General features: G+C 39.3%; 1 protein-coding gene across 1 annotated transcript; it reads left to right on the forward strand.

The window, feature by feature from the left end:
* The first annotated feature begins 2,084 nt into the window (after positions 1 to 2,084).
* SUCLA2 (succinate-CoA ligase ADP-forming subunit beta) lies at positions 2,085 to 23,670 on the forward strand. Its single transcript, XM_075421971.1, has 11 exons — positions 2,085 to 2,222; positions 4,134 to 4,317; positions 12,778 to 12,877; positions 13,075 to 13,237; positions 15,989 to 16,117; positions 16,564 to 16,702; positions 18,036 to 18,197; positions 18,279 to 18,421; positions 20,638 to 20,758; positions 21,060 to 21,148; positions 22,858 to 23,670. The coding sequence occupies exons 1-11, from the start codon at positions 2,136 to 2,138 to the stop codon at positions 22,930 to 22,932; spliced, it is 1,392 nt and encodes a 463-aa protein (XP_075278086.1). The 5' UTR covers positions 2,085 to 2,135; the 3' UTR covers positions 22,933 to 23,670.
* Positions 23,671 to 25,270: the final 1,600 nt, after the last annotated feature.

The raw sequence follows: 25,270 nt of genomic DNA on the forward strand, positions 1-25,270 counted from the left end.
AGGTCATTATCTTTTGCTCTTTGTCTAAGAAAGCAAAATGAACGTGTCATTTCCAAGAACTGATGTTTTTAGCGTTGGGGTTGCGTTAACTCCCAACCACCTTGTACTGACAGACTGAGCCGGGCGGTGGCACTGGTGATCAGACAGAAAGCAGACAGAAATTCATGCGTTTTTACAACGAATCCAAATTAGACCAATTCTCACAGCTGACAAGGAAATCAGACAAAACAACATCCAAATAATTAGAGTTGTCCATACAGCTGTTTATTGGACTATAGACAACACGAGCAGCTGCAACAATCTTTCTAGAAGTCTTTCAATATTGCAAGACCATTTAACATTTCTTCTTTTGATGTGTAAGATAAAAACCTCCTTAATCTTAAATCTGGAAGAAGTCATTCGTAGTGAGAAGAAGAAGATACAACAGTAGTTGTACTCGGAATGTCTTTCAGCTCTTTGCATAGCCAAGAATGAATTAGAAGCCCAGAGAGATTTGTCCAATTTTCTTGCAGTGCCAAGCAACCGAGTGAGGATGTAAGTCTGGTTTCCTGACCTGCAGCCAGTACTGGTGTCTGAGCAGTGGCTTTGGGCTTTTACGCTGAAGGTTTTCAGTTTTGCCCAGCTTCATTACATCGTCTTTGTAAACTTTGTTGCACACCCTTTCTTCCCCTTTCTGGGAGGGAGGTCATTTTGGAGAATCTCCCAGATTTCCTCAAGTTTGTATGTGGACACGACGTACAAGTACTGTCCCGGGACGAAGCTGCAGGCAGGCCTGGTGACTAGCAAGGAGCTGCTGTGTGTACAGAGGACAGGTATTTTGGTGGAGAAAGAGCACAAAGTTTATGTGGTCCCCCCTTGCGCCCTCTCCCCACTTTGGCAGAGGGAAGTCTTTATCAGCTGTGGTGGAAAATTTTGGACGGTCTCTCAAAATTTTGCAGCTGCTTACGGGTTCAGCGACATGTATTCCTACTTAGAATGTCTGTAAGAGGCACAGATCTAAGCACTGAGCTTGCTGCAGTGCTAACAGGTGACAACACCACCATACGCAGACAACAGAGGAACAGAAGCAAATAACTCAACCATGGTTACTCCTCATTTTGCAACACTTGCCCAAGGAGAAGCTATGATAGCACATTTTCAGAAGAAAAAAATGCAACTCGTCCGGTTATTGGGTAATTCCAGTTGCAAAACTCATGAGAATCACAGCTCCGGCATGGCTTTCCTTCAGATCAAATCTAACTCTGGCATCCATGATGTATGGAAATAAATGAATTTTTCCGTATTGCTGACAGGGGACGTTCCTCGTTCTGCTTTCCCAGGCCACTGCTCTTTTCCTGGCTGCTGTTTCCTTTTCAAGGGAAAAGCTTCTCCTCCGTGTGAAACACAAGGTCTGCGCACTGGTCCCTGCAGAGGCGCCTGTCCCCCGCTGAGGCTGGTTAGCGGCATGGCTCAAGGCCACCCTGGCAGAAGTACACACACTAAATTGCAAAGGTGGAGGCGCAGTGCCAAGCTGCGTGAGGCAGAAACAAATGGGTTTGGGTCATGGCGGAGGAGCCTGGCCTTGAGACGGGGGGAGTGCGGACGGGCTGCAGAAGAAGTACGTAGAGACATTGGGTCTATCAGTTCAGGTTAGGAATGGGTGTGTTTGAGTTACTGCACGAAGAGGCCCTGAAATAATAATAATAAAAAAATATCCCCAGTGTGAGAATAACGACGAATTTGAAGCAGAACCAGGGCAGGGATGGCAGGAGGGAGCCAGGGCCCTCTCCTCCTGTCTGACATGCATGGCGCCAGCCGGGGCCGGCGTGACCGGGACGGTTGTGTGTGGGTGGTTACGACCGTTTTTAGGATCCCTGTTGGAAAATAACCTTTTTTTAAAACAAAATCTCTGAACAACGTGAGGCTGGGAAGGCGGTCAGCCGCCCACTCCGGCAGGAGGCAGCCGGCCGATCCGGCATGGGCAGGACCCCGAGACCACCGAGTCGCCCCTCCCCCGGCCCCGCGGGCGGTTGTTATTGAGAGAGAGCGGAGCCGCGCGAGCGTTTCCCGCTCCACCCCGTCCCCTCTGCCCCGCCCCGTCGCGGCGGTAGCGCATGCGCGCTGGGAGGGGCACCTGAGGGCGAAGGGGCTCAGCCATGGCGGCCTCCGTCATCTGCAGCCGGGCGTCGGCCGGGCTGAGGGGCAGCGGCCTCCGCGCCGCGCTGGGCACCGCCACGGCGAAGGTAGCGACCGCGCGGGAGCCGGAGCGGGGCGGGGCGGGCAGGGCCGGGGTGGCTCCCTGCGAAGCGGCGGCGGGAGGAGCGGCCGTCTCGTCCCGCCCGGCCCTGTCGCGGCGGCGGGGCCGGCAGCCGGGTGCTCGCCTGTGGCTGCTGTCCTTGCTTGTGGCCGGCCTTCCCGGCGCGGTTCCCTCTTCCTTCCTTCCCAAACCGGCCCCTCCCGTAACTTGCTTGGAAAACCCGGTGCTTCCATCTCGGCCGCCGCCTTACTCCTACGAGGGGTCGGGCTGCGCCAGCGAGCTCTGCTTCCAGCTCGCATCTCCCCGGCCTCCGCTCTCCTTCCCTGCGAATGCCTTTTCGGGGCGCGGCCCTGTTTTTGGCTGCAGAGCCCCTGGGAAGCGGTGCAGACGAGAAGGGTAGGGAGTCCGAGGCGTGTGAGTCTCCCTCCGACTTTCCTCTCCTTCCACGTCTGGAGGAAGGTCGCTTGGAGTTCCCCTCTCGTGTTACGCCGAGCCTCCCCGGGGCCGCCCGGTCACTTGGAGCCAGAAGCGGCAGCGACAGCCGTCAGTCAGCACCTCTGACTGGGTTTCATGCCAAGGAGAGGGCCTCCTGGTTGCCAAAGGAGTCCTTTGGAGGTTAAATAGGGTCCGTCGATTCGCTGGCTTGAAATGCCGTAGTAAAAGCTCTTTGCGTTGCCTGCGTGTTTACTTTATTTAAAACAAAACAAAGCCTTAAAAATCCAGTCTATTAGAAACTTCCTAATACAGACTGACTTTAGTGGTACTTGTGCTGATGGTATGCATTAAAAAAATAAAAGACGAATGCGAAATTTTGCTTGTATCTAAGTTTGTTTTGTAGTCTTTTTACCTTGAATCTTTCAGTGCTAATCTACATACATGGATTAGCTGAATTCAGTAGGTTTGCTTTTTTTGTGTGTGTGTATAAAGTTAAGGTCTTGTTCTTGAAATATGAAAAATGCAGCACATGTTTTTTGCTTTCATGGCTGATAATTTTCTTGTTGTGACATACAGTTACTTTACAAGGTAACCTTTGAAAATCTATGTCTTCTTAAAAGTCCATGGGGTAGCTGTCCTTTTTTAAAGGGCAGTGCTCTTGTAGTACCACTTCTGATGTTTTATAATCAAAACAGTTTTCTCCCTTTTTTTCTTTATGCAAAATATTTGTCAGAAATTCTTAGGGTTCTGTGCATCACTTTTGCAGATGAAATTAAGACTCATTCCACACTGGAATTTCCAGGACTGAATATTAGGCTTGTTTTATTTTACTTAGCGTTTGAAATGTTAAAGTTATCTCACACTTTTAGCAACCCTGTGATTCAGGGTAGATGTTTGAAATGGATCGTGGCTGTTTTTTTCGTGTTCATGATAGTCTTGTGAAGTCTGAATAGTCTGGTCTGTAGCAAATTAAATTCACTGTGTACAACCACTGAAGGTGGTGTAACTTAGTTTCTGCTGCTCCTCTTCTCCAGGGCTTAGTTCTTAGTCTGGCAGAAGGAAGCAATCTACCAAAACTGTTGGATGAATCTATTTTGTGTGCTTTGCTCTGTTTTCTTATGCTTCCAAACTTCCTCAGGGTTCTTCTCCCTACAGATACATTCCTTAAAGTACTTAAATGCTAACTAAATACTCAAGAGTGTTTTAACCCTGCAAGTCCTTGCCACTGCTAGCAACTTCCCCAGCTCTTTTCCACTGCACTGATAGAATGTCCCCAAACCAGACCTGGCATGAACGACTAATATGAAAGGGTAATCTACAAGAAGTGTAGGATTAAGCGTTCAGGTGTTTGCGTTGGTACACTAAACTGTAGTTGTTTAATGTGTAGACTTTTTTGACCTAAACAAAGAGGGCAGTTTTTCACAACACAATTGTTCTTTTCTTTTTTTTTTTTTTTCTTTAGGTACTTGGTGGAAGTCCAGGAATACTGAATAATCATGGGTTTCAGGTGCAACAGCAGCAACAGAGAAGGCTGTCACTACATGAATACCTGAGCATGGGACTGTTGCAGGAGGCTGGCATTTCTGTTCCACATGGACTAGTTGCCAGCACACCAGATGAAGCTTACAAAATAGCAAAAGAAATAGGTATAATATTAAAGAGAACATATACAATATGGGCATGGGCTTGATACAAGGTGTAACTACTTTTTCTGTCTTTCCTGGTAAGACATTTCTTAGAGTTCTGAATATACCTTCTCTTTAAGAGAGCCTTTCCTGTGAAGCAACTTTCCTGCAGATTTGAGTGATTACTTTGGAGCTGACATTTTTCTAAAATGAAGTTTTCTAATGCTTCGGATTGCTCAGTGCACAAGTGCGTAGTGAAATCAGTCAAGTGACCTAGTTTTAAAACACTCTTGGTTGTGTATTGAGACTGATTTATGAAGCTAAATTGTGTTGCTGAAAATTCCAGTGGGGAAGGACTTGATCCTACTTCCACTGAAGGCTGTGAACATATGTTTCAGGCACTGTTATAGCCCAAATGCTGCAGATACTTTTCCTGTAACTTGTGAGTCTTGTTTAGAAGGAATGGGGCAGATATAAACTGTATGAGCTTAGACTAATACAACTACTTGATCTTTCTTTGAGTAATACGCTCTGCTTTGTGCAAATCCTGGATTACAATTTGCTCACAAGCAAGGTTAGAGGAAGTCTTGCGTAAAGAGTTTCAGTGGTGGTGACAGGTAAGGCTTTAGTAGTCCAAGATCTTCTGTAGAGCAGAAGGTGGGAAGGATACTTACCTTTAGACTGCAGAAGAAGAGTAAAATCCTATTCCTTTGTGAACGTGTTGTTCTGGCAGAATGCAACTACGCGCAAGAGTGGAGTACTTTGATGGCTTGTAGGTATACAGTAAATTCCTGGCTTGCTGATGAAAAAGCATCCAATCTCCTTTTTCTGTTGCTTAAATACTTACTTAGAGTTGATCTTTAATTTGCGTCTCGATGCTGCCTGTTGATTTACCGCTTTACCTGTATGTGTCCCAGTAAAATTTTGGTTTTATTAGAATATAGAAGAAAATATAGGAGTCAGCTTCTGTCATTTGTGGCATTAATATTTTTTTGTTTGTTTGTTTAGAGCTTCCCCCCTCCCTGTAAGCCAGTCACAGAGTTTTGATAGAGGACATTGCTTGTCATATTACACTCTCATATGCAAATACCTAAATCTCTTTTCACCTCCAAATGGATATATTTGTAGTGATTTCTGGCGTTATGGGTTTTGTTAGATTCATTTCAGTTTTATATGTAGATTTAATGCAAGACGTGAGATCTGAAAAAGAAGATAATTTTTTTTTCTAGAGCAAGCTATTCTGCTGTATAATGTAGAAAGGAACTGGAAAGCTGCTTTTCCTTCAGATCTGATGTCCTAGAAATTCACGTGTTGTCTGCCTGCCTTCTTTGTCATGTTCCCATTAGAGACTAAAAGAAAATTACAACTTCATTAGTGTGAAAGAAAGGTGTTAAAATACTTCTGTTCTGAGAATGGATTAAAATTCAGACCCTCGCCTTCTGTTAAGGGTGATCTTGTAGCATGATCTAAACTTCACAAATCTGGCATATCCCTGTGCTTACATTAATATCTGCACAGATCTCCTGCTAGTGGCAAATGAGATGATCTTTGCCTGTGGCTCTTTAGTAGGCAGCAGGGAAACTCGCAGATCAGGATTCCTTTGTTTTGTTCCTTGTTCAGCGAGGAGACCTATGGCAGAGTAGGTATGTGTGGCTGCTGGCTTATAGCTCTGTCTCATCCATGTGACGCCAGAGGTGTGCCTCTTACCTGGAGTGTATGACCCTGTGCAGTTTCTTGGAGATCAGAAAAATGAAGGTGTGCAGTGTATGACTTAGCATCCTTTAGTATGAGTTAGCATCCTTTAGTAGGCTACAATAAAGGAATTCAGGGCTTCTGGTTGTCAGCCGTATACTTCAGGTTGGTGGGTATTTGATGCTATGGCTTTCGTTGGTACTTGAGATGAGGAAGGGAAGACTTCCCAAAAGGAAAGCACACTGAAGGAGCTTTGGTGTTTGAGGCATTGCTCAAACATAGTTCAGAACTTGTTCTGAACAGTGACAGATTATTCTTTGCTCCAGTGTTTTGAATTTCTTTGTTATTATAGCCATTTCCCCACTCGTTTTCATTTAGTTTGTACTTAAAAAACCCAAACCAAATCTCTAGCAGAATGAAAAAAAAATCTTGCTTTTTTTTGTCCACCTGCTCATTGTTTGGTTTTGTTGTGCAAGATTTGTTGCTGGTAGATAATGAGGTTATCTTTTGCTTCTTTTTATGTGTTAGACTGTTTTTTCAAATGTTTGTCTAAAGCATTACAAAGATAGTTGGTAATACTGCTTGCTCTGTCTCCCTGATGCTGATCCACATGCTGCTGATAACCTTTAGTCAGAAACCTGCTCTCTGTAAATGTGAGTCTGGCATTGGATTTCTTTCCTTTTGCGGATACTTCAGTTAGACATGGATAACTTTTTGTCCTAGGGTATAGCAAATACAACCTTCTCATCAACAGAGATGATCATAGTTTAGCTAAATCAGTGTAACCCTGTTGTATGAACGAAGCCGAAGCTTAACCGTACTGAGGATTATTATCACTGCGAGGTAACTAGTGTGTGGTAGAATCGAGCTGAGGCATGTGAATGTTGCAGTTTGTCTTAGAGCCTAATTAGAAGAGTGCAGTAAATATTCTTTAAGTAACAGAACCAGTGAAATTTGTTAGAATTTCAGTCAGTTATGCTCGTCTTGAGGTCTGAAGTTAGATGAAATAGTCTGGAAGCCAGAAAGGTTGCTTCTTCTCCACCTCCCCAGTCTTTCTTATACTAAATATTTTTTCTGCTAAAGATCAAAGTGTCCTAAATAAAGAAAATTGTTTACCTATATGTGAAGTAATTTTGAAATGTATGTGAGGTAAAATACAGTTTTTGAGCTTGCATTGTTTTCTTCCCTATGATATTTTTCTCATATTTTTAAAGGAAACTGAGATGAAATTAGATGCTGTGAACAACCTTGGGGCATTGATGGCAGATCAGCCATGGTTTGAATCTTAAGGAAAAAAAAAACTTAATTTTTTTTTCTTTTTTTTAAAAAATTTGATTTCTGCTGCAGCTGTCAGATTTCTTAAAGTGCTGTTTTCAACTTGGATTTCTGTTCCAGCTGGATTCTGCGAATTATTATTGTTTTGCTACTGTTTTAAAAAATGTTTTCTGTTGTGTCGTGAGAAGATTTGCCATTGTATTTATTACATCAGTGTTATGCCTATAGCGTTTTCTTTTCATATTTTTCTGGCAGTTCTGAGTTGTCATTGGAATTTCTTGCTTATCACAAGCAGCTTTTCCCTATAAAGAGCCCGCCATCTCATTTCAAATAAATTGTCATCACATGGTGGTTCATGAAACTATTACTCTTATTAAAGTAACTACTACTGAGTAGTTCAGTCACTGGGAGTAGGTTTGGACCTCCTATAAATATCACTGCTCACGTAATGTTCCTCCAGTAGTTCACTGTCTCCATTCAAACCTGTCTTGCGAGTTGATGGAAAACTGGATGCAGCTGGATAATGTCAGGAAGTATTTGTGTAGAAAATAATATTTTGTAATAGGTGTGAAACAACTTGTTCACCCTCCTAACTGGTATGGTCCTTTTAGTGGAAGTATGAAGATTCCTGGCACGTAATTATTTCAGTAATCATACTTTTGATTTGCATGCAATGATTCTTCTAAAACTCAAAAGTTTCAAATGCTGAAAAAATGTGATTTTTGAAGTTAAATTCTAAATAACTATACTTACTAACAAAATAGAGACAGTGTACTCTGAAGAGAGTCTATTGAGATATGCTTTATGTTGAGACTTCTGTAGGTAATACATTGTCAGTTACACGCCCATCTTTTCCCTCCCTAATTCCAGTAAATAAAACTGTATTGTTTAAAGTTAAAGTTTTTATTATATCTGTGCAACAAGAAAAAAATTGGTTTGTGTTATGAATTGAGGTACATTCTTCCTGGAACTAAAAACTTTTAAATAGAGTAACTGAGACAAAAGTGATGGGTCTCTGTGTCTCTCCCCATGTAAGTTTGCAGTAGAATGATAGTTTAAGAACTTGATTGGCACTTGTGTTATTAACCTGTCACTGCCTTCTACTGTTGTCTGTTTTGTCAGAACACATTAGGCTTCCGTAGTTATCATGAAGGTGTTTATAATATGTGGAGAGCAGTACTGGTACTACAGTCAATATTGGGCAGAGAAGTGGCAATTAAAGCAGTTTCACAGCAGTCAGGATGGAAACTTGTAAAGCAGAACATTGTAACAAAGTTTGTCTGCCCTAATCCTCAGCCGTTCTACTGGCACAGAAAACTTCAGAGATACAAGGGCACAGCAAACCTTCTTGCCTACGGTAGTAAACTTACCGTAAGATTGGTTTTACTTAGATCAATGCATCCATGCAAGAAGAAAGAGACTTTTCTCCCAGTTTGAAAGCTTAGGTTATGGAATCAGAAATTACTCCATCCAATCAATAAATACCAATATTGCTAGAAATGAAGACGGGGCTGTTTCCTGGCTGTGTTACTCTTCCACTCTCTCGCTAATAAAACTGAAGATGAAACCTGTAGCGTGTAGTACTGTATAGATTTTTGTTGTCCTGAACAGGTGGGTGCTAACTCAGTGTTCTGCTGATGTCAGGCACCTGTTCTCGTTAGTATCTACTCTTAATTTTCTAATTTCCTGATTCTTTTCATGCTGTTTTACTTAAATATGCTTTTAGTGCCAACTGCCATTAATATGGAAATACAGCTCATAACAAATGCTTGTTCTGAGTTTTGTGCTTTGGTCTGTAGGTTGCTTGCCTGCGACTTCAGCTGTACTGAAGGTTTGCTGTTTTGTTCTGGTGCCCTGTGTCAAGGCTTTACAGCTTGTTACTGCTGCTGAGAGCAGGTGTCCTGCTTGGTGTCCCTGCGCATGGGCTTGTCGCAGAGCGCACAGGCTTGTAAAAGTACTGTCCGCTGGACTGGCTTTTGCCTTCGTCGGGGTCGCTCTGCTGATAGGCTTCAAGACATGATTGCGCAGCTGCTTATGCTGGCATGAGAAAGCAGACTGGAGTGAAAAGTTGAGGATAGGAGGCAGGATAGGACTGCTGCGGTGGTGTCATGTTGGCTGGCATAAACTGTCCTAGCTTTGTATGTGGATACCTGCTCTAGGGCAGAAACTGCTGTTTTTCCTTGAAACAAAAGTCTAGCAGTATTTCAAAGCAGCCTAAGCAAACCAGAAGGGCATAACTGTTGATACTGAGTAGAAAATTATGTTAGCTCCTGGTTTGCATATTTTTTCTTGGGTTACTGTGTATCAGCAGTTCTCTGCTGTATCAGATTGTGTGATAGTGCTGCAGCTGTAACACTGCAGATGAGGTGTGTTGACCAAACATTTCTGTCCTCTAGTTTTAGGGTCATTTTAAATAGGAGCCGTAGGAAAAAATGTTCATTGAATAATAAACTTTCTGCATGGGTTAAGTTAAGGTTTTCTTGGGACATGTTATCTTAAATTTTTTCAGGTAAATCTATGCAGCATAATTGCTTGTAAACATAGCTGGTCAGATAACCCTTGAAGTATTATGTGTTTATGCATTCAAGCAGTTAGTTTGCTTGGAGTGCTGTAGGAGAGCAAATTACAAATCAGTAATATCCTGCTTATTTAATGCCACAATTGTTGCACCCTGTGTAAGGGATAGTCCAATGACAGCTTTTTTATGGCCAAAACTCATTGTGAAAAGTTTCAACTTGTTGCTCACTTTTTTTCAAATGTCCTTATGTGTTGCCAAGGTGTAATCATGTATAATAATTAAATTCTTAGGAAATAACCTATGAGATCGTGGCAGTGGTGCATCTAGCCCTATACTCTGCCTCTCATCATGGCAAAAGAACATGTTATTTTGGGGAGATTGTTAGCCTGGCTGTTTTCTGCAGTCCATACCTCTCATTTGCTCCAGCATTCATAATTGTTGTCTTAGGAATCTCAGAGGGAACATCTCTGCCCAGTTCCTTTTGAATCTTCTATTCTTCCTTCATATCTCCTGTCAGGCTTCACTGTTTTCTGTGTAAAGAAGTGTCTTTTCTTACACTATTTTAAAACTGACTTCCCTTGGTAGGTGGCTTTTGGTTTTGGCTGGTGTCGAGAAGGAAACAAAATGTATGATGTATGTGTAGTTGTGTGTTCTTGCTCTGTTCCTCAGCAGGTATGGCTAAAGACTGTAATCATGTTCTTGCTTTGTTCTCCTTTGCTAGATTTAAGGAAGTGCCAGGCTCTTTTAGTCCCTTCTTGTAAGGGAAGCTTTTCATTTCAGTGATCATCCTAGTAACCAGTCTTTCCCATTGAAATTACTTTTATGATCATGCCCGGAGCTAAACATAATGTTCCAGTTGAGATCTTACCAGAGCTTTAGTTGGGATCTGTTTCTGACTTGTTCAGATGCTGGTCTTTATTGCTAGGAGGAGTAATCGCTACGAAGAAGGTGCCTGTGGGTGAACTTCATGGCCTTCCTGAAAACTTTTCTGTAAGAAGCAGCTTTTACCTTCTGGACTTAGTGTAGGAGATGAAAATTAGGGTGGAGAAACAGGACCCTCTCTTCTGAACTTCCTAGTGGACTGTGAGTTAAATAGCTTCATCTTGACTAGGAAGTATATCAGTTATGAATCTTTGTAAGATATAAAACTTCCATAGAAAGCTCAAAATAATAAAATAATGCATAATAAAAATGTGACTATTTTAAATCTTAAATATTTGAGTCACTTCAGATCCTTGTGAAGGAGCTCTGGTGGATTTTCTGTGAGCAAGGGAGCAAGTGTGGGGGTTGTTTGTTTTTTTGTTTTGTTTTTTAAATCTCTTCACAGAAAAGAAAGTATTTCCTTTCTCTTCTATACTAACACTAAGAAGTCATGCTCTTCCAAGTTTTATGTTTGTGTGTACGTACAAGATAAATTGTTTTCAAATGAATCGAGCTTTATTTTTAAGCTCGCGTGTTGAGGTATGTGGCTTCATTTATCCATGAACCTACTATTTGTAATCTTATTTATACATGAGACTTAGTGTTTCCTAAAGCAAGCTTTGTACTTAAAGTAATTGCATAGAAGTTCAGTCTTGTGTTGCGTGGCTTCTATAAAGCGTGTTAACTTACTTCATTGCCAGTACTTCGTAGCTATAGAAAATAGTCATCTTCAGGAACTGAATTAAATACTAGATAAAAGACTATAGTAAATCAACATATACTTGCGTGTTTGTAACCTTCATGCTTCTTGTGCCAAGGAACTTCATATCATTTGTAAATTCAGAGATCTGTTGTTAGGTATACAGTCAAGAAGTAAAATCTACAACTAGGTGGTTGGGAGCAGTAACTTGATCATTCCCTTTGCTTATAGACACCCTCATTTGTAATATTATGGAATTTTAATTTTATCTGGCCAGGCAGGATGCAGGTCAGAATAGGAATCAACACAACTTTTTTGTTTGCCATAATCTTTTTCAGTATGCATAGTGGCTAGTTTTGCTTGAGTACTGTAACTTTTCATAGGCTTTTCCGTGGTTGCCTCTTCCATATCCAAGAGAACAGCAAGTTCATTCTTCGCTTGGAAACACCAGACTGGCTCAGCTAGTGGTGGCATGAGAAAAGATGGGATGTGCTGTCCAAACGTGAATGGGGCAGCTCTTAACATCTTGCAGTCTAGCTGCTCTTTGCAGTGTATTCAGTGTAATTGAACTTGGGTAATAACAACTCAGGGCTTTGTTTTTTTTCTTCCTTAAAATGACTTGGTGAATGTTTTTCTTTGCTTTCTGTCTTTCAACGACACTTGAGAATATCCCAGTTGATTTTGATTATATTCTTATACTTTGCTTTTTAAACCCCAATTCATAGTCTTCCCTACCTAGAAAAATATTTTGTAAAGGATTTTTAAACAGTTAAAGCCAACTAAAGGGGTTACTCTGCCTACTCTGGGGAAAAATAGTGGATTTGCCTAGGCTTCTGACTTCTGCAAAGCACTCAAGCTTGTGCATCAGTGCTCTGCTGAATGGAAGCCATAGTGGACCTGCAAGTTGACTTGGGTAAGTGCCATAGTCGTGTATCATTGCTAAGAAGATAGTGGGTACAGATAGAGGGTAATTGTACTTGTTTGAGGAAAATTTTGGATTATAGTGTGTCAGATATTCAGTTTCATCTTGTTAGTAGTCTGTGAGATACTAACCATTTCTTACTGGGTGCTTAATTGTCATTCAAACACGTGTTAAAGATATATCAGAACACTCGAAGTATCGACACTTTCGGATACTAACTCATCAACGTTCGTTTACAGAACAGCCTAAAGCTGCAGCTGTGGATGGTTTGAGATTCTTGGAATAATGTGTGCAGGTTACAATGCAGTCTTTGATTCACATATATGTGTTTTGAATCGGGCAGGGTGAGGGTGGAGAAGGGGGGAAAAAATGAAAACAGCCTATATTATTGTACCTGGGACAATTCATTTTAGTAGTCACAGATGACAAATTTTGGGTTTTCTTTCATTCTAGGTTCAAAGGATCTTGTGGTAAAAGCACAGGTTTTAGCTGGTGGTAGAGGAAAAGGAACATTTGAAGGTGGCCTCAAAGGAGGAGTGAAAATAGTTTTTTCGTAAGTTGTTTCTAAATTATCTGACCAAGTGGAAAAACTTCAAAGTTTCATATTATGAAATGAACCTGTTGCTTAGTTTAAAATCAGTGTTTTAATTATTAATCTTAAAATAACAAAAATTAGGTAAGATTTTGTTTTATGCTGCTTCTTTTTTTCCAGCAGTTTCTTTGTCACATTCTGAACTTCTTTTATTCTAGTCCAGAAGAAGCAAAAGATATCTCCTCCAAAATGATCGGAAAGAAGTTGTTTACCAAGCAGACAGGAGAAAAGGGCAGAATATGCAATCAAGTATTTATCTGTGAGCGCAGATATCCCAGGAGAGAATACTATTTTGCAATAACAATGGAAAGGTCTTTTCAAGTGAGTAATATTAGAAACAGAAGTAAACTAATTAACTTGTTATAGCTGAATTTAAAAAAAAACAAACCCCAACATAACTGTTTACTGTACTGGTCACTTGCTTTTGAAAATCAGAAATATACATGAGCTAAGTTCTATTTCCTCGTATTTCTGACTGTATGATTGCCTTCGTGTTTAAATGCTTTAAATATGTAATGCTACAATTTAAATATAAGGAATAACAAATGAGTATCGATATTACCAACTGAAGTTCAGAGTTATATGGCTGAAGGGGAGATGAGTGGAATGAGGGAGTTATTTTCAGTTTGGTTTTAGTTCGCACTTATCTACCAGATGCTCATACTAGAGTTTAGTTTAAAAATACAGCTATATGTGCGTGTGTACACGTACACACTATTTAAGAGTGTCAGGAACAAGATAAGTAAAAGTCTTCTGGAAGAGCCAATGGTCCTGGATAAATTGAACATCTTTTTTCTCCAATGTGTGGAGGTTCCTAGAGGTGTACAACTGTGTCCCTCAATTTTGAGAGTGCTGGTAGTTTTGCTGTGCCAATAGTCTTCAGGAACTGGTAAGATTTGGGCCTGGAGGTCTGTCTTCAGAGCTTTCAGGAAGATGAAGGCCATAGTTTCTCCTGCCTGTATGTTCTATATGTGTGGGTGTGTAGGTTTTTAGGCTACAATTCAAACCCAGTTACTGAAATGTGTCAATGTATGCTCTGACAGACTAGTGTTCCATTATGGAGCGTAGAGTGTGAATCACTAAATAACTTCTACAAAGCCAGGGTAAAGCAGATCTTGGAACTTTATTTTCTGAAGCTCAACAAAACTGAGTTTGGTGTATCCAGATGCTTAAGAGTTTGCAGAGGCGCTCTTGGTAATTAGTGTAGTATCTCTGGCATGAGTATGAAATAATTTGCTGTGGAGGAATGAGGAAAGTAATTAGCAGATAAATACTGTATTTGTTCCTTCCTCTTCCTCTTTAGTGTTCTTTCTGGTAGGAAAGTATCAGTTGCATTGGGTAGTTACAGTTATGTGACTTGGGCATCTGTGTTCTGTTGTACTCTGTAATAGAGCAGGGAAGATCCGGAGTTACAGTATGCACCCCAGATTTACCACAAGGTGGCATTAAAATACTGTAAATGGCTGGATTTTGTAATTTTAAATTTGTGTAAGCAATAAACAAGCATCCTTATGGAAAGAAAATTTACTGTAACTGATTTAAGCAAATTAGATAAAGAAGGGAAACATATTTTCCTGACTTGTTCTTGTTCTCGTATTAAAAAATAAATCTTATTAGTGTGTATTGAGCATAACTGTGTGGATTATTGTCTTTTGATAGGGATGTACTTTGTTTTTACTGCTGGCTTTATAAAGTCACGTTTTCAGATGTGCTTGTAATTGTTGTAACTTGTCTAGGATGCTTATGATGAGGAAATGGCTTTTGAAAGAAGGAAGCATGAAGGTTGAATAGCACACAGTGTGTATTCCTGATGTTGTTGCAAACCTCTTCCTTTAAGGGGGGAGGAAAGTCTGTAAAATAGTCAGTTGAAAGTGGAACTTGACATCTGGGGTGTTATTTGCCAACAGGGGCAAGACTTCTTATGTTTTAAGCAAAACAGTTCACTTTGGTCAATTCTGTGAAATGAGGAGTTAATTTTATAATGTGTTTGTAGCTTCCTGACTGTTCAGGATATTCATATCCTGAACAATGTTTACTGTGTTGAACCTTGCTATTAAATGTAAGAGAATTCACCATATATATGTTTCCATTTGGAAGGATGGTAATGGGAGTGGTGTGGTGACTGAGCGTGTTCTCTGAACCAGCATCACACTTTCTCTAACTGATTGTCAACAGTTACAAGGCTGTTTAATATGTAAGACCTGTGCTGATGTGAAATGCTGCCTTAGTACACCAGATGTCATAATCCATGCATGGGTGTTGGTAAGGGAAGGTAGGCTGAGATGGTGCAAGTGAGTGTGTCTTTACTGTAAACTGGAGGACTGTTCCCATGGGGAGAGATTTTTAGGTTCCATGGTAGTGAGTCCTTGATGGTTCTGTTGAGATTTAGATATTTTTTTTTTTCTAAAAAAAACCTGTGCTGCAAGTGTTACCAGTTCTTGTTTCTTAATTTCTTTATTATTGAATAATTGAATGCTGTTTTGTCAGAACTCCATGACTTGCTTTCGGTAATGGCTGTAGTTATTAAGCATTGTGATCCTACTGAACAGGAATAGTTTGCAGTGATTTGTGACTAGGTTCTGCAGACCTAGATTTGACTTTGTAGTTGGAGCATGGCAGAATGGATAAATGAGTGCCTGGCATTCGATGTGTGTTTGTGTAGGGGTGAGTGGAGAAAAGCGAGATGAGAAGGCTCTTCTTTTTCTGGTGACAACCTAGAAGGTAAAATGCATATGATTACTAAGTTGAATCTTTCTATCAAAATTTAAAACTGGTATGTCTGTGTTAATTGCGCGGTTGCTGCAGTGTATACAAAGGAAAGTTTTCCTTGTTAAAAGAATTGGACCCAACATACACCTTAAAACTTGAAAAGTATTATTAAAAGTTTTTATATAGATACATTGAATAGATAGTAACGTTCTTCAAGCATACAAGTAAAATGCCCAAATAAAAAAAAAATTCCAACTAACAACAAGGTTTTATTGCTGTGAGGTATATTATGAGAAGAACTAAGTTTCAGTTGTGTGATATAAAATTACTTATGCCTTTTTTTGTTCTTGCTTTTTGTTCCAGGGTCCTGTGCTGATAGGCAGTTCTCAGGGTGGTGTTAATATTGAAGATGTTGCTGCAGAGAATCCTGATGCGATAATTAAGGAACCCATTGATATAGTAGAAGGCATAAAAAAGGAGCAAGCTGTTAGGGTAATTGTTAATGTGGAAAAGTACACATTAGTGAGGATGGGAGGGTTGCTTCTAAATCTTGTAAAGTGTGCATGCATTCAACCTGCTGAGTTGTCTTAAATCCTTTTGACATTTTGAAACATTTGAACTAGATATCGAAGTATTTTCAGGTGATAGTCAATGTAAATCCAACTCTGCATGGCAGTGCTTTTTCTAGCTTTTATATGGCTTTGTGAAGGCGTATAATGATGACTTTTTCCTTGCTCTTTTTTAGAGTAAGTGCAGTGTTTTGTATTGAAAACAATCTTTTAAAATGGAGAAGTTACTTTTTTCCAGGAGGACAGGAGAGGTTCTACATCTACAAATTCAGTTGACACTGAAATAATAGCTAAACTGGGACATTCCTAATTTGTGACTAAATCAAGCCCCAAACATCAGTTAACTAATAACCAATCTTTTACTTTCAGCTTGCCCAAAAGATGGGATTTCCTCCGAATCTGGTGGATGAAGCAGCTGAAAATATGATCAAATTATATAATCTCTTTCTGAAATATGATGCTACCATGATAGAAATAAATCCTATGGTGGAGGATGCATCAGGAGCTGGTAATGTTTCTTCTTCATATTCTTCGTGTAACAACTTGACATTTTTGTAGATCTTAGTTGCTTCACACTGCTAAAACTTCAGCTGTATACAGCAAGAGGACTTGGCATTAACATGGTATGTTGAAAAATGAATTTAATAAAGCATATAAATTTGAGAATCTAAACATAGTAGATATCTGCTCGTAATTGCTAAGTAGGGTCTTAAGTTTAAATGGCTTCCTTTTTTTTTATTTAAAAAGAACACATCTTCCACTCTTTGAGTGTTTGGCTACGCAGCATAAGGTGTTCCTGGAAACTGAATCTTTTCAAAATTTGTGAACTGAAACTTGAGCCATGTTGTATATTCAAAGTTGGTCCTGAAGAGGTAACCAGAATAGTAGCACCTTCGAGAAATCTCCTGCCTTTACTACTTGAGCATCAGAATGACTGACTGAGTTTGATGTATTGAAAGACTGTAGGTGTTTAAAGGATAACTTGGTGTTTATCAGGTTTTTAGCATATCCAGTTGCAGAGTAGTTAGTTAATATTCAATCATAGCCAATTCCCCTCTCACCAAAAAATAAGTCTGTGGAGAATATTTGTGTTTGAACTCAGGTACAACAGTTTTAAATTTAAACATGAATGTAGCTCCTTCATCGAGGCTTACAATTATTCTGCTTTTTTTTTTTTTTTAATAATGCTGCTTAAATGAACAGTACGGAGCAGTCTCTCCCATCTGTTTCTTGTGCCTTCTCATTTTTATATAATCTGTAAGGGGTAGAAATGAAGTCTTACCTTTGTACAGACAGAAGCTTAGTTCTGATGTAAAGAATAGTCTAGATTTTCCATGTCACCTGCTATATATTAAGTGAAACTTCGGTGTGTATTCTTCTGACACCTTTTCTTCCAACTCAGATGTTTTTTCATTGTGTTTCTGTGTGCTTACATGCACGGACACATGCTAAATGTATTTAATCTAAAAGCAGAAAACTAAGAGGTATTTAAAAAAAAAAAAGAGACCTTCTGTAGGGATTAATTTCATGCTAATTAGTGAAGCGTAATTTGCCCAGATTTATCAAACAGTTTGTTGTAAGCTTCTTTGCTTTTAGAGAGTCTCAGTAAATACAGTTATCTTCCCTTTTTCTGCAGGTAAAAGGACTTAACTGATTGTGTGGGTAAACTGGAGAGAATCTTGTATTTACATGCAGTGTTAAGTGTGTCTTTTCAGCAAAACTTGAAGTTTGAACTGCATGAGCTAGCTGCTGAGTTTGACTTAACATACTTTAACATATTCATGTAGTAGTTGAGCTGTTATTCTAGTATTAAATGATGGTTTGCGTTTTTTTCCTTTCAGTGATGTGTATGGATGCAAAGATAAACTTTGACAGTAATTCAGCCTATCGTCAGAAGAAGATCTTTGATTTGCAGGATTGGACTCAGGAAGATCAGAGAGACAGGGATGCTGCAAAAGCAGATCTCAACTATATAGGATTGGATGGAAACATAGGCTGCTTAGGTATGTTCCATTTAATGAATATTAAATAATCTAACGGATTTATAAACTGAATTCCTAAATGTTGTCTTTATTCTCATATAGTCAATGGTGCTGGTTTAGCTATGGCCACAATGGATATAATTAAACTTCACGGTGGAACTCCAGCAAACTTCCTTGATGTTGGTGGTGGTGCTACAGTGCAGCAAGTGACAGAAGCCTTTAAGCTTATTACCTCTGATAAAAAGGTGAGGGAAGAGTTGGCATATCAAGGTCCTACACAGTGGTAAAGCAGGCTATGATTTGAAAGACAGTGATTAGTGTGTGTTCTCCAGAAAACACGTTTTTATAAGCGTAGAATTAAAAAGGGAAGAAAATGGAGATGTTAGCATAATCCTGGTGCAAATGAAGAAGGCCTGAAAACCTGTGGAATTTTTTTCCCTTTTTTGAAAATAGATTCTTTGACTCTGTACTGAGTAGGCAGTTTTTTGTCCTCCAGTTGAAGTTACAGCTGTATTTGAATCTTTCCAGAAATCCTTTGAGTCAGAAATTCCCCCCCTGCCTGCTGTTTAAACAGAAACCAGCTTTCAGATGGGTTTCCATTTCTTCTTTTTTTTTTTTTTTTTTTCTTTTGGGCCTGTTTTGCAGCTGGGTCTACATAGAGCTGTAGAGATGAATATTCAGTGTGCTGTGCACAAACAAGTTTCTAAGGTACTAATTATATGTCATGTAAGATAAAATAACTTTGTAATGGGCTTAGAAGGGTGTTAATGATTTATCCTATCAAAAGTTTATCAGAAGTGTTTGAATATTATTAAAATAATAAATTGTTTGAAACTGGAGGATGAGCTTTACCATGCCAGAAATACAATGCAAGGACTAAATTGATGGTGTGTGTGGGGGTGATTATCCCAGTGGGAACTCAATGGCAGTTTGGGACTTTTTAAAAAGAAAGAAAAATATGAAAAAGACGTAACATAAAGGTGGGAGTGACTTGCATGGCCTGGTGATGCTATGCTGCTTTTGCACCTGTTTCATGCCACTTGCTCATTCATCTTTGGAAAGGGCCAGAAACAAATAGTGAGTGATGTTACAGGGGAGTTTGTTCTCTTCCCCATTGAAAAGATTTTGGTTAACAAATGCAAGGTCTGACAGAGTCTCTGAGAGTGTTCTTTCTTCACGTGCTTTCAGCAAACTGAGGGAAAAGTGAGGGACAAAGGCCCAGAGCACCTGAATTACAGAGGGAAGAGGAGAAGAAACAAGGAAGAATATGGGGGTTGTTGAATTGGGACACGTTCTTGCAATGCCAGTTCTCTGCTGATGCATGGACAGAGGGTGCCCAAACAGACTTCTAAATATCTCTTTCCCTTTCTGTCTTCCTTCAGCTGCTCACTATTTTATTACAAAATGATGACTGTAGCTGGGATTTTTGGTGCTGAAAGTCAAACAGCAGTACAGCCCACTGGTGTCATGGACTGCGCTCTGGCTGGCACTCTGGGTTCAGTTCAGGGCTTGTTTGGAATAGCCTTTGGGGGTACCAATCTAAGTTGCTCCTACCCATTAGTAGCAGGAGCGAGAACAGTGTCACACAGATGAACTAGTTTAATTGCAAGATAATGAAAACCAAGCTATTGTTTATTAATCATTTGCACATTAATGTTTTGTCTTAAGTTTATTCTGTCCTTCAAGGCTCTCTACTCATTTTTGCTCCTACTTTATTCCGTCTTTCACCATTGATTGCGATCTTTTTACCCCTCCTTTACACCACTTGAGTAGGAAAAAATTTTCCCATAACCTCAGGCTTAGTCCTCCTGAATAAATCATATTTCAGATAGCTTACTTCCAAGCATCCTAGCTTTTCGTAAATTGTACAAACAGTGTCTTGTGAATGAGTTTTGTAAATTTTCTGTGTTCTGTAGCATAGCTTCTTCAGTATGTGGAGGTACTGGTGTGGGAAGTGCCTCTGCTGGGGTAACGTTAGAAGTGGAAAGACAAACAGCTGACAAATTTAGTAGTTAAATTACTGAAGTTTCATGTGTTTAATTTGCTTGAAGAAAATTAAACAGCTCTATTTATCATGCTCAGAATATTCTGAAGTAATGTACAGTGTTGGGTTTGTACAGAAAATGGGTGTGCGTCTTGCAGATGGCTGCACAGAATACACACTGCCTAAGAGAAATGGCTACTTCCTGCGACTCATGCTGGATTGAAGGAAAATGTGGAAGTTTCCTGGGGCGTTCTTGCAATAGGGTGTCCCTGAAGTAGCTGTTCTGCTGTATGTGGCTTTGTAGAACTGTACTGTTGTTGCTGATGTTCTCTAGAACAGAAATGTTGCCTGTCTTTTGCGGAGTCCCTTATTACACTTGTGGAGCTTCAGTTTTCCTTAGGTTGGAAGGTTGAGTGGTGCTTTTATCTGATGTGCCTCTGGCCATTTTTAACGTGAATATTGTCATTGATTCTGTAGGTACTGGCTATTCTGGTAAATATTTTTGGTGGCATTATGCGATGTGATGTGATAGCACAGGGTATCATCATGGCAGTAAAGGATTTGGACCTAAAAATACCTATTGTGGTACGGTTGCAAGGTGAGTGTGCTTTAGTACGTTAAATGTATTTCTGTCCATATTGACAGATGCTTTTGAGCTTATGTATTGCATGGCAAATTTCCTGTAAGCTGAAGACTATGCAAAAATAACGCAAACCTTGAATTGAGATGGTGAAGATTGACAAGTTAATAAAAAAATATTTCCTGCTTTTATAACTGCAGAAGTTGTCTTCTAGATTTATTCACTAGCTTCCTTGTGGAACAGGGTTCCTAGAAAATATGAGAGTACTCTGGAAGTAATAGTCCCCTGTTCAATAAGAGTGACATTTTATCTGTTTAAGGTACACGAGTTGATGATGCCAAAGCTTTAATAACAGCTAGTGGCCTCAAAATCCTTGCGTGTGATGACTTGGATGAAGCTGCAAAAATGGTAAGATAACTGGTTACGAATATTCTTTTCAGAACATTGCATCGGTTGCAGAATATTGAAAAGCTGAAACTCCGTTCAGTCAACTGAAGGTAGCTTAGTGTAAATCACAGTGCCAGTTATTATCAAGGCCTGAAGCAAATGTTTTACAGTTTTGTAAAGAGAGCTACACAGTTGGAAGCTATTATATCCCAGAAATTTCTTTGTTTGAGACTTAGATTTTTTTTCCCTTCTGTCTGAAAAGTGGTTCAAAAAATAGGTTTATAAAACAGCAATAACCAAAACAAAAAAAACAGGTAAATGACCAGATCAGTCACCTTCCTTGGTAGGGGAATGGACAAGAGCTTAACTTTACTAATTGGACGAAAATACATAAATTGAGGTAGCTGAAAAATACAATACAACATTTCCTTTGATAGACCACTGTATTTCAGTGTGCATGATTAAAACCAAACATAGTTGATCGTCTGGTTGCCTCGTAAGGTAATTAGGTATTCAGGTGCATCATTTGTGATTTTTTTTATCTTGTGTCTTATTTTGCTTTGTTTCCTGGGATTGAAGCTCTAGAAGCAGCTGTGGATTGCTTGGAGAAAGAACTTGCTTAGCCTGACAGCATGGCCCTGTGTTTTAAGGAATAGTATGAAGTCTCTGCTAGGCTGATCAAGCTTTGGTTAGGTCAATGGAAATTTTTCCTAGCAGTATGTATGGGTCTTTAAGGTATATTGCATGTGTATAAAGCATCTTCTAAAGCTGCTGATGAATCTGAAGTTCTCAGCTGAATCATGGAGCCATGCAAATGGAGTTAAAGTTAGTTTTTGTAATTTAAAATTATCTGTAGAAGCACTTTTTGAAAGGGTTATAGTTGGTTTTTGTATGTTGCCCATAGGTAATTTCTTAAACAGGTTATGTAAGATGACGCCATGAGTGGCATAAACAAATGGATGAGGATAGATCAGAGTAATAAGCTGAGCATTCAAAGCAGTGGTTGTAACTAGTGATGTTAAAAGTATTTTTTTTCTGCATAAATATGCAACAGATGTCTATAAATTATTCTAGCTAACTAGTGTTTTAGGTGCTTTTGAAGTTAGGTAATGTGGATGAGAAAAAGATGCTACAAATGTGTAGCAACAATGAAGATGAAAATTTTCCATCTGCAGAAAATTAGTGGACATCTGGTGGATTTTTTTTATCATGAGGAAACTTATAGTTCTGAATATTTTTTTTTCCTAAAGAACCACTTTGTTATAAAATTTGATTCTAAGCAGGAAATAATTCATAAGGGTTTTGAGTTATTATGCAAGAGAAGTTGAGGCTCCATAAGGTATCAGAATAAGATCCAGAAATGCTTGCAACAAAAACTCAGAGGAGAAATAGCTTCTAGGTATAGAAACTCTTGTGAGTGGGTACCCCAGCACCTCCCATGAAAACAAGGTAGTGCATAAAGTTTAAAACTTGTAGTATTTTATCAGGATAGTTAGTTGTAAATGAGAACCAGACATTATGTAACTGTGTGAGATACTTTCTGAAAGACTTAACTGATCTTTCTTTTAAAGGTGATTAAGAAGCAGTGGACTAAGTAATAATCCCCACCTCCCCACCCTCCTTTAAGATCTTGCTGATGATTCTCTGGCATTGTTTGGTTTAAAGAGATTGGTCCAGCTTACTCACATTAGGAGGGTTTTGAAATGAAGTCTTTATTTTCTGTTTTTCAGGTGGTGAAACTCTCTGAAATAGTAACCTTAGCAAAACAAGCTCAGGTGGATGTTAAATTTCAGTTGCCAATTTGATCTGAGAAATGTCATGCCAGCGTCTAACACGTTCTCTGAAATACTGTGTTCTGTGGGATATTTTTCTTTTTTTTTTGTGTGGAGGTTTTGATTGTTTGAGGGGCGCACAAACTGAAGTACCTGGTCTTCAATGTAACATTCAGAATGGTCAGAGTTCTTGTAAGAGCGTGTGTTGCTGATACTTGGTCCTTCTTAGTTGTTGTTCTCAAGCCTCCAGCTTCTGCTGCAGAATGTCACTTGCAATATACTTCTGCGTTGTCCAAAGTAAAGCTTCTGGTTGAAAAATAATTATTCTGAGTAAATTCTGAGTTACTTTACTTGTAAATTTGTATTAGCCTTGGTCAAAAGTAAATATGACTAGATTACCTAGTTGTCCATGTGGAGAAATGTATTGAAACGGTATTTTGTATTGGAGACAGTTGTACTTAGCAGTATAATGGACTTGAGCAAACCAATCATTATTTATGAACAGATGCATTTGAACTTGATCAGAAACATTTTTAGAAGTGCTTCACTGAAGTGGCTGGTAACTCTTCTGGACAACATGTTTAATCACTACAAAATATACTGTAGCACTTAGATTTTTCACGATTTCCAGTCCTTACAAAAAAAGCATCATGTAGTTTTGTATATGAACAAGCATTTACTGTGCGTCGAGACAGAATACGTAGAGAATTTAAATGTCTATTGTACATTGCTAATAAAATTGTACATTAATAAAATCTCTCCCAAAACTTATCCTGTCTTTTTCTTTATATGTCACCATTTTGATAAATTGCATGTATTAAACCATAATTTAAGATAGCAAGCTAAAAGCTTTGTAGGATTAAATTTACAGTAGCACACATGTTGATTTTTTTCCTCCTTAAATTGCATTATGTGTTTAAAAACACGGTAACTCATGCTATGTTGAAAAGCTTGGACAGATATCATACATATAACATCTTGTAAAGTGGCCATAACTGGTCTCTGCACAAACAAATACACAGGAAAATGTTGCTGCTACTAACAAATCTAGTATTAACCATTATTTTTTGTCACTTTACGATGCTGTTGATTTTGGCATTGCATAGAACTTGGAACTTGGCTGATGATACATTTACCACTTAGTTTCAAATGATGCTAAATTACTGTTACTCATTTTTTATTTGTATTTTGCAGGTTTTTGTTTATAATGCTATTTTCTTGACTAATGGTACTGTAGTTTTATCAGGAAATAATGAAGACTTGTCTGCTGTGGGATTTCAAAATGGGAAATCCTATGATCATGAACTAGGGGCTTAAAATGATTATATGAAATGTGGGGGAACTTAGTCAATCATACGCAGTTTTAAGGTAGGTGGGGTGATAAATGAAGAAACTTTAAACTAGCGTGGTGTATTTCTGGAGTTCTTTGGCAGTACTAAAGAAAATCAGCAGAAACTAAACTCACTCTGAATTTAAACTGGATTATTTTTGATCCTAGTTGGTCTTTCACAGCTGATTACTGTGTGTTGTCAGTCCAGCATACTAAATTGGGCTTGTGGGTGCACTTAGAATTGCTTTTATTCAACAGCCTTGAACGGATTTGCAGAGATAACTAGTTGGAATAGATTTGTTAAGCATTGAATAATTTAGAGAGTATGATTCATTTCTGGCATATGGGTTTGCTTCTAGCCTTACTTTTTTACTTTTAAAATCTGTGTGGAATGATAAGTTTCCGGGGTCATAAGGAGATTTTTTTTTTTTAAACATACCTAAACATACTAGCCTAATTCCTTAGAAATCAGAGGGAGGAACAGTAAGAAAAAAGTGACTGGACGTTGCCAAAAATCACAACTGCAGATAGCCTTTTAGTACAAATACAGGACTAGAATGGAGGCAAAACTGGATCCTGCTGTCAGTCCAGAATTTCCTTATAGGCTGTTTGAACTGTTAAATGTAATTGAATAGGGGAGAGGGAGCCAAGGCAAAGTCATTTCCATCTTTGAGAGGAATGTAAAATGCTGACATTCTCAGTATTGTATTCACAAGTAATAGACTTGACAGAAAGCAGTGTTTTTCCATTAAGGTAATTCTAAAGCCCGTACTATTCCTTTAACAAAGGGTGAAGAATAGGAGTGGGGTAGGAAGGTGGCTGCCTACAGTTTGCTGACCAGGGTGTTCAGAATGTAGCAGATCGCTCTTAACGCTGCAATAACAATCTGTAGAGTGCAAGATTGTTGATTTAAGTTATGTCAGCAATGCTTACGGCTTTGTAATCCAAATACTTCCTAATTGTAAGACATTGGATTTCACTTTGGAACCAGGAGTGTGTAAGGTGTTGAATATGGTGTTACGGATAGGGCGGGAGGGGTGT

Source organism: Opisthocomus hoazin, chromosome 1, assembly GCF_030867145.1.
Source record: "Opisthocomus hoazin isolate bOpiHoa1 chromosome 1, bOpiHoa1.hap1, whole genome shotgun sequence".
Taxonomy (NCBI): Eukaryota; Metazoa; Chordata; class Aves; order Opisthocomiformes; family Opisthocomidae; genus Opisthocomus; species Opisthocomus hoazin.